This window comes from Hevea brasiliensis, chromosome 11, assembly GCF_030052815.1.
Source record: "Hevea brasiliensis isolate MT/VB/25A 57/8 chromosome 11, ASM3005281v1, whole genome shotgun sequence".
In the NCBI taxonomy this organism is placed as follows: Eukaryota; Viridiplantae; Streptophyta; class Magnoliopsida; order Malpighiales; family Euphorbiaceae; genus Hevea; species Hevea brasiliensis.
Genome location: NC_079503.1, coordinates 9,273,240 through 9,283,542, shown reverse-complemented (window position 1 = coordinate 9,283,542; position 10,303 = coordinate 9,273,240). Strand labels below are relative to the sequence as shown.

The following is a 10,303-nucleotide window of genomic DNA, read 5'->3' as shown; positions in this document are numbered from 1 at the left end:
TATAATATATACTATGATTAGTTATTTTATAAAAATGATAATTAAATATAATTTTATCATTAATTATTAAATAATAAAAACATAATTATTAAATTTAGATCGAATCGGCTGATTGAATTAGTGAACTGTTGAATCAGTTATTAAATAAGTCTGAATTTATAATTGAATCAGATAAAAAAGTGATCATACATGACTCAATTTATTTAATGATTGAACTAGTAAATTAATATGATCCAATTAACCCGACTGATTAATTATTCAGTAAATTTTTTTTTAGTATTTATATAAAGAATTAAATTTAAACCTTATAAAAAAATTTTAAGATCAAAATGAACTGAATTAGCTTGGTATTATATGTTTTTTTTATTTTAATATATTTATTTTTAATATATATTTAATACTTTATAAATATTAAAAAGAGAACTATAAATTTATAAAAATATTTTTATATACTATATTTCTTGAATATTTTTATATAAATTTAAAAATATTATTAAAATTAATGAAATATATTTAATAGATATTAAATTTTTATTTTAAATAATTAAAATTTAATTAATTATAATATTTTATTTATATTAATAGAAATTTATTTAATTTATATATATTTAATTAATTTATATATATTTAATTAATTTTTAATAATTTATTAGCTAAATCATTAATCTATTCAGTCGATCTCTTTATCATATCAATTTTCAAAACCGAATTTAATAACTGATAAAAACCGCTATTAATTATTTGCCTTTAATGGTTAAACCAAGCAAGTATTATATTACTATATAAATCAAATTTCGCAGGGTGAACATTAATAGTTCACGTGCCACCCCGTGGAGCCCACATGGCCCAAATAGTCAGGACCCACGAGGTCCACGTGATGCCGAGAGATAAGCCGCTAATTATTAGCAAATGGCAAGGCCCTTGCAAGAGGAAAATACTTTTATATATATATTTTGGATGTATATAGTAAATCAATTTAAAAATTATATTATATAAATTTGTAACAAAAGTTATTTAAAATTCTATTTTACTTAAAGAGATATTATCCAATATTTCAATACAACAATATTATATACTTGTACTCAAAATAATTTACTTATTTTTTTCTTCAAAGAAAGACACTTACATAAAAAAAAAAGTATATATTTACATTTATAAATATATACAAAATTTATGTAAAAATATGAAGAGGTTATATAGTATTATTAGGTGGTTTTATATTACATATCAATTAGGAAAAATTATATAATAAAACTATAACAATTGATTGTGATATATCTTATATGAGTTTCACTATAATAAATAATTATAATTAAATCGTTGTACACTAAATAAAAATATTCTTAACAAAATTTATGTGATTAAATTAGTCTAAAAATTATTAAAAATGAAAAAAAAACAAAATTAATAATAAAAAATAAATTGAGCAAAAAATAATTATTTTATAACTAATAAAAATATTGTCTTTCTATTATTATTAATAAAATATATTACAACTAAAAATTACTATTTATTAATAAATTAATAAATGGTGAAATGAAAGAAAATAGATGAGAAAAAGAAGAAGAAGAGAGAAATTAGGAAAAAGAGTGAAATGAGAGAGAAAAAATTATATCTATTAATAAAAAAATAAGATAAAAGGAAAAAATATAAAAAGAAAAAAATTAAGAATAAAAGAAAGAGAATGAAAAAAGAGTGAAATGAAAGAAAGAAAATAAAAAAAATGAGTGAGGTAAAAAAAAAAAAAGTTTGTAGTTGACATACGTAAATTAGCAATGGATTGAAAATCTATTATTAAGTTTAAAAAAAAGTGAGTTTTTTATCTTCATAAATTAGCAATTGATTCAAAAAATTCAATATCAAATAAAAAAAATTATGAATTTTTGAAAAAATTGGCGATTACCTCTACCATTTAGTAAAGGAATTAAAAATTTATTATTAATTTATCAACGAAATTAAAAATCCAAGCTAATTTAGCAATAAATTAAAAATTTATTGCAAAATTTAACAATAAATTCAGATTTTTTGGGTAATTAAAAAAAATCCACAATAATAAAATTAAAAATTTGTTGCTAAATCGAACCGAATCAATTTTTGAATTGATTTATTTTTATGGGAAATTTATGAATTATATTTAATTATATATATTAATTGTTTAATTTCATTGATTAATGGTTATTAGGTTCAAACCAAAGTCAAAATTAAACCAAATAACTTGAAAATCAAGTCTAAATTAAAAAATCAATAAAAAATCAAAACTGATCGGTTTAAACCAAATCGAATCAAACTAAAATAGAGCGATTCAATTCGATTCAATTTTTTATCCATTTCGGTTCGGTTCAGTTTCTAAAATTTAAAATTCAATTTTTATAATTTAATTCGGTTCGGTTCGAACCAAATACTCACCCCTATTCTACACGTATATAAGGAGTAGTATTTCTTCGGCTTAATTTTTTTTTTTCAAAATAGTAATTTGTCTCAATGTATTTGGCGTAACTAAACTGACTAGCTTTGCTATATTTAGTGCAATATTTAGTAAGGTAATGAATGCAATTATGAATTTCCTTTTTAATTTCAAACTAAATATATGATTGAAATTCTTAAATAACTATAATTATTCAATCATTAAAGAAGTAGTTGAATGATCAAATATATATTGCTTAAAGGGAATTTGGGCTTGGAACTCATACCACATATACTAAGGGCAGATTTTTGGAAGGAAATTTGGAAATGAAATGGATTGAGTAATTTTTGTATAGATATAATTAGTCTTATCATGCCAATTCTTTTAATAGAGGCGTAATAATCCTCTCCCAACATATTTACGTAGAATTTAAAATCATGACCCTGATATTAATTATAGAATAGAGTACTTTATCAAAGTTTAAATTATTAATAGAAACGTAATTATAATTCTTATAGTATAGTAATCCAAACACAAAGAGATTTAGATAAAATGTTAATTCACTAAATTACCTCTACTCAATAATAACAATTATTTAACATATTTAAAATTTCATTTGTGGATTTTATTTTTCAATTCTATATATAATATATTTATAATCAAACAAATTCCCTTAAAATTTCACATATAAATCATACCTCAAAGACGAATAATGGTTCTGCACTGAGCCGTAGATGGGATGGCAGTTCTGAGCTTTGATTAAAAGGACAGATGGGACCAATGTCTCCATGACCAAAATTATTTGCCCTACCAAGTATTTAATATCTCCCAAAGATCTTTTAATATAAGAATAAGATTTGCACGGTAATGGTTATTGGTGGAAGCCACCCTTGCATGTACTTATTCACACAATGCCTAAGATACTGTTGAAGCCCGTCGGAGAGACCAAATCTATGACCTTTCTGCATCACTTCCCTTCCTTTTTCATACCTGAAGTTAGGGTTCTTAAAGGCTGATGCTTGTTGTGTGCATTATAGCCCATGTCACGAAATGGAAGAACAAGAACCAACCATAAATGGAAAACATGTGATCTTGGTAAGGATTATGGAGGCAGATGTCTGTTGACTGCTGCCAATCATGGCATTAAGGCATTTGTGGGTTTTTATTAATTACACCCCCGTGGATCCTTTCCTTTCCAGTCTACTTAGTTTTATGTAATGATGTAGTTTCTTGTTTCTTAATTAAGATGCTATATATAAAGAGAAATTAACCATACTATTGTAGATATTATGAATTGTTTATTGATCTTACATGTATTTTTGCGTATAGTAAATATTGGATATAAAATAAGAAATAATTGTTTAAGATGATTGAGTCATGTACAATGCAGAAAATCAAATGTCTCATTACGGAACTGTAATAAATTAGTAGTAAAATGAGTTAAAATTAAAAGGGGACAGTTTAAGAAAGTGTAAAGAGAAACGGTACTAAAATATTTATAAATTTTGAATATTAATCCAGATATATTGTCTAATAGAGCTGGATGATAAAAACAAATAAATTAATATAATCAGTCCCAATTAGTTTTGAAATAAAATTTAATTATTATCCTAATTTTATTAGGATTTAAACTCAAAATCTTACTTCTCTAATTATGATTTTAATATCATTGAAGTGAAACTTATCATTGGTCTATTTTGTGTTTTTTCTTATATAATAAAAGAGACATTTTTATTTAAACTTAATTTACCATAAATTTAATACACGAATATAATTTTTTTATGTGTTTAAGTCAATCCCACTATATATTATTAATTAGTATTTAACTCCGAACCAAATCCATGGATATAAATTCTATTCTAAGTTATGAGCTGCAGTGCTATCTTCTTATAAAAGAAAATTAATATATATGAGGTTGAAAGTTTGAGCATATATATTAATGGAAGTGGTGCATGTCAAGGTGGAACCAACATTTCAACAAGCATGATTTATTACATAGTGGGAATTTATGCATTGACATTAGTTTCGCACCTTTAAATTTTACACATAAATATCATTATTGATGTTCGTAATTAAATAATTGTTGCATATTTTAGTAAATAAATTTCAGGTAATGATTTTAGCCAAATTCAAATATAATGTTATTATTGTAACAAAAATATTAATAATCACTTGGGCAATGAAAATATCTTAACTTTGATCAAAATTTGCTCATAAATATGCTTTTTTCTCCATCTTAATAATTAAGGTTCGGATTTTAAAATTATATCATAAAGATGTATTTTTCTCTTTTATAAATTTTTTAATGTGATGTGAATAATCTATCTTAGATTGAATTAAAAAAAATTATTATTTAGTCATTTTATTTTAATAAAATTAAATATTTAATAATTTTATTTTGAAAAATAAATTAGTTAGTCTTTGCATTTGTATTTTATTTACTATTTAGGCTCTCTAGTTATTTTAAGGTCTGTTTGGTATTACTGTTACCAGTGTTATTAAAAAAATATATATATATTTTTAAATATATTAGTCAAAGAATATTAAAAAATAATTAAAATTAATTAATAAATTTTAGTTATTAGAATACTAAAATACAAAAAAATAATTTTTTTTAAAATTATTTTTTAATAACATTGAAAATGATTTTTTTTTCTAAAAAATGATTTTAGCCTTTAAATCTCAATGTCAAAATGCATTTAGATGTTAGTTTGAATTTCATATAATTTTTGTAATTTGAAAAATACAATTATATAATCCTTATTTTTTTATAAGTCTTGAACTATTTCATCTGGTAATTGTAATTTTTCTTTTTTTTTTTTTTGAATTCTTTGACTAACAAAATATTTAATTTACACTAAATGAATGGATTAAAGATAAATAAAATAAAAATATAAAAATTAATTAATAAAATTTTTAAATAAAAAATAAATAAATTAAATTAAAATAAAAAACTAAATAATAAATTTTTCTTAAAAAATTATTCATAATACTACTTATTGCAATTAAAAAAAGTTTATTTTCAAAGAACTTTCTGGATGTCAACCCCTGTCAAAAATCAAGTTTTTTCACAAATTTTATTTTTAAATTGACAAGATATTTTTTCTTTAAAAAAAAAAATGAGAACCATAAATTTCTGAGCATATATATTTTAATAATAATAAAGAAATTCAAATTGTTTTTCCAAAGAAACAACACTTTACTCTAAAACTAATTAAAAAGCTATTAAAAAAATATATAAAAAAATATTTTTGACAAAAAAAAACCCTTAATTATGTTAATCTTTTCCACAATATAGACAAAACAAAATGGGGTTGAATCATAAAGTTACATCAAAATTATGATCAGCTGCTTCATTCCATAATGTTGGAAAAAATTATGCAACGTGCAAAAAGGTTATTATTTTGACTAGCTACAAACTAATTAAGCAACTTTATTAATACAGTAAAATTATTGTTTGAATTACTCTGCTTTAAGGAGAAGGACCGTTATGAAATTCACCATGCAAATAAGGCTCCTTTGTTAAATTTTGCATGATTAAAAAGTTCAAAAAAAAAAAAAAAATTACGGGCTCCCCTTAATTATTAATTACCACAATGGTTAAAGGCCATTCTTTCATCCACTACTTTTCAACTGTCATTTCTGCAATTGGGTAATGGAGCTTCTCCTCCTCACTTTCAAATTCAAAAGATCACAACAAAAGCTCTATAGGGTCCCATTTCAAGCGGCTCAAGTACAATAATCCTGTTTGTTGAGTACATGAAGAATCTGTAAATTTCCATGTGCCTCTATAATTATGTCTTGCTCTTCTATTTTATTCTGTATAAATGATTCTTCATTTTACTACCCAATCAAGACTTCTAAGCATATACAATTTAGATTATTATTATTTTGCTAATAATTTAATATTTTTAATATAAAAAAAAATCATAAATTTAATCTATAAACAAATCTATTTGCATTATTTATAATGGTACCATGTTAATTTTTAAGTAAATTATACAATGCCTTTCACTATATGTACACCATCACTCTTAAAGAAATAAATCCCATACTTTTAAATTCAATATAAAAATATTTTTTTAGCAACCCCATTTAGAATTATAAATTTTTAACAAATTCATGTGCAATGTTCTTAATTATATTTATATTGGACAATAATTGAAGTTTTTATTTCCCATTCTTACTAAATATTGGAAAATTTTTAATAGTTTTCCCTACCTCAAAGATCATTGTACATTCATATTCCACTTTATCAATAAGCTACACTGCACAAATACCTAATCCCAAGGAAGAAAAATTATTTTCTTAAAGCTCCCCCATACTTCATATTAAATATTAGACAAAAATTATTCTATGGCAACTAATATTAAGAAAAAAAAAAGCTTTAATATTAACCAAATGAAAAATGAAAATAAAAAGAAGAAGAAGGTTTAGTTCATTTCCATTGAATGTTCTCTAAATTTATTGTATTTTCTGTTGTCTCATGTTTAAGCTATGGTTCCTTTCAATAATTTATTATGACTATGCCAACTCAATGAGTTGTGGAAGTTCGTCAACCAGCAGTACCATCCAACCTTCCTCTCTTATTATCATCATAATATTATTAAATTATTTCCACCTAATTAATAAGAAATAAATTCATATTCTCATCAATTAAATTATTTTTATTCTTATTCTTATTTTTATTTTTATCCATTTTCAGTTTTTAACTATGACTGTTAATGACGTGTAGAGTTACTCGCCTATGACCATAATATAATTAGGGGTAATAATAGTTACCATAATAAAAAAAAAATTTTATAGTGACATTAATTTTACTGCTATAAAATTAACTTACAATAATAATATAAATTATTACTATTAATAATATATAAAAAGATATAAATTTTATTATAAAATATATATAATTATAATTTTATAATAGCATCTTGTAATAATTTATATATTATTGTAATAAATTTATAATAATAAATTTTCTATTTTTAATGTTAAAATTTTTACAATTAAATATAACATTTCTTGTACCGAGTTAGTGATAATCTTCTAAATTATAATTAAAATTAAACGAAATTAATGATTGATCCGAAATCTATCCTAACGTGGAAGCAATTCCAGCTTTTTCCTCTCCAAAATAGTATTAGATTTAGACCTAATAGTTATATCTGTAACAAAGTAAATGATCCAATCCAGTGTATGTCATCCACAGTTAACCCATTACAAATCCCTATCTCAAACCAACATATGGACCCACTATGTTCATGTACGAGTATTCACATACTATAATTACCCATGATCCTCCACCACTTCTTCTACATGATCAACGGCTTGAAATTCGAATTTGGAAAGTGGAGGAGGTTCAAGGAATACCATTACCATTGGTGCCATGTGAGCATATGCCAAGCTGGCATTGGCTCCAGAGGGATGGACATGCGCGCGCATGCTACTTCCCTTTATAAAGCCTCTCTCTTCTGTTCCCATTCTCTTCATCTTCAAGGCGTGCCCAAAATTTTCATTTTTCTTTTCTTAATTCTCTCCCTTCTTTATTTTTTCAATTTTATGGGTTTTTAGTCAAGCAAGGCGTGCCATTTTGGTTCTCATTAGCTATTGCTCTCTCTCTTTTTCTTATTGTTTCCTTCTCTCATATCTAAAGCCAAAACCCACACAAGTTCCTGTACTATACACAGGTCTTTGCTTCAATAATGCCCATTTCTCTTTTCACATGATTTGATATCACTTCTCTTCTTCTTCTTCTTCTTCTTCTTCTTCTCTCTCTCTCTCTCTCTCTCTCTCTCTCGCAGCCTTTCAGCCTCTCGAACAGACAAAAAAAGAGAGAACCCAATCTCAAGATCTCCTCTTCTTGTTTTTCTTTATCCCTTGTTTTTGTACATTTTCCACATAGAAACCATGCATAGGTGGGAGAAAGCTATGAGAGAAGGCAGATACAAGAACGAGGGTAAGACCCCATCTTTCTCTTCCAGTCTTCTCGATGAAATCTACCGTTCCACATGTGAAGGTGACACAAAGCGTGAAGATTTGAAATTTTATGGCGAAACGATAATGCCCAAGAAGCACAGCAAAGGTTCTTGTATAAAAAGCGGTGTAGCCATTGAAGAGGACAAAGAGATGGCAGCACTTCGCCGAGCTTGTTTGATCGAGAAATGGATGGACCACAAGGTGAGCCAAAAGGTCAGCATGCAACATAGCAGAAAAAATTTGACGGAATTCAAGAGGAAATCACAGCTTGAACATGATCTAGACCAGGATGTTATGTTCTTTAGCTCAACTTCTACCTCCTCAGATTCTAGTTCCGGTGGATTCTCATCCTCCGATACAGAGTCCTTCCACGGTGCAAGATCAAGGGCCTCTTCATTCTCCGCCGCACCGAGGCCTAAGTCCGTAAGGACCAGCGTCTCTTCTCTATCAGAAAAAATGGAGAAAACAGAGAGAACAGGAAGGACTCTGTTTTACGAACAGAGAGAATTGCAAATGTTTGGTGATTATCACTACAGCTCCGCTACAGAGCAAACTCCAAGGGTTGAAGAGGGCATAATCAAGTCCAAATCAAGAGCTTTAAAGATTTACAACAATCTAAAGAAGGTGAAACAGCCAATTTCACCTGGTGGTAAGCTTGCAAACTTCATTAATTCTCTATTTACATCTGGGAACACAAAGAAATCAAAGAATTCATCTTCCATTAGCAATTGTGATGAAGACTGGAAATCCAAGCCTGGACAGGCAACATCAACTTGCTCTTCAGCTTCATCCTTTTCAAGATCATGCTTAAGCAAGAGTTCACCATCCACAAGGGAAAAACTTCGAAACGGGGTTAAAAGGTCTGTTCGATTTTGCCCGGTTAGTGTGATTGTTGACGAAGATTGTAGACCGTGTGGACACAAATCTTTGTACGAAAAAGAGGAATCATCCAGTGTCATGTCTGTCTCTCTGCCAACTGCATGGAAAATTGGGAAATCACCATCAAGAAAAGTGGATGATGAGCTCAAATACCAAGTAATGGAGAAGAGCAAGAGAGTGGAGGAAGTCGCAAGAGAAATCTTGAAAGATTATCATCAAAATCAAAAGAAAAATGATGATCTGATTATGAGGAGTGTTGGCTGCAAATACAATGATCATTTCGAAGACGATGATGACGATGATGATGATATAAGTTGTTCGAGTTCAGATTTGTTCGAACTCGATCATCTTTCAGCAATTGGAAAGGATAGGTATTGCCAGGAGCTTCCTGTGTATGAAACTACTCATGTTGATACTAATCGTGCCATTGCTAATGGCTTAATAATGTAGTTTTCAAGTATATGGTATAGAGAAAAAAAAATGTTATAAATCTTTTTTTTTTCCCATTATTTCAGTTTTGCTTGTCTAATATTAAATCCATTTTTTAGGTCACTGGAAATTGTTCAAGTTGTTTTCTTCCTTTATAATTTAAAAGCTTTATTCAACTCACTTAGATTTAGTAACATTTGATTTATTACGAATTCATAATATAAATAAGCAAATTTTATTAATTTTATATATGGATCTTATAATATATATTATATTTTAAATTTTTATTAAATTGAGATTGTTCTGAAATTTGATGAGAATTAACGGGTAAACTTAGAAATGTAAGTATAAGATGCAGTGTTGAAAAATAATAAAAGAGAGAGAGAGAGAGAGAGAGAAAGAGAGAGAGAGAGAGAACAGGTGACATAGTGAAGGAAAGTTAAATGTTGATGGAGATGATGATCTAAACTGACAGTACAGTTATTGAAACAAGCGAGGAATAGAAAGAAAGAGAGTAAAGGAAAGAAGGAAAGAAAGAAAGAGAAAATAAAAGAGGAAGGAAAACGAAAGATTCGAGATCGTAATCACAAGCAAAATGAGAGGGTGTGATGGTAA

The 10,303-nt window shown here is 26.4% G+C and overlaps 1 protein-coding gene across 1 annotated transcript; it reads left to right on the top strand.

The window, feature by feature from the left end:
* The first annotated feature begins 7,887 nt into the window (after window positions 1–7,887).
* On the top strand, window positions 7,888–9,765 carry LOC110645452 (protein BIG GRAIN 1-like A). The gene has a single exon (XM_021798639.2). It carries the CDS (start codon window positions 8,312–8,314, stop codon window positions 9,707–9,709), a length of 1,398 nt encoding a protein of 465 aa, XP_021654331.2. The 5' UTR covers window positions 7,888–8,311; the 3' UTR covers window positions 9,710–9,765.
* Window positions 9,766–10,303: the final 538 nt, after the last annotated feature.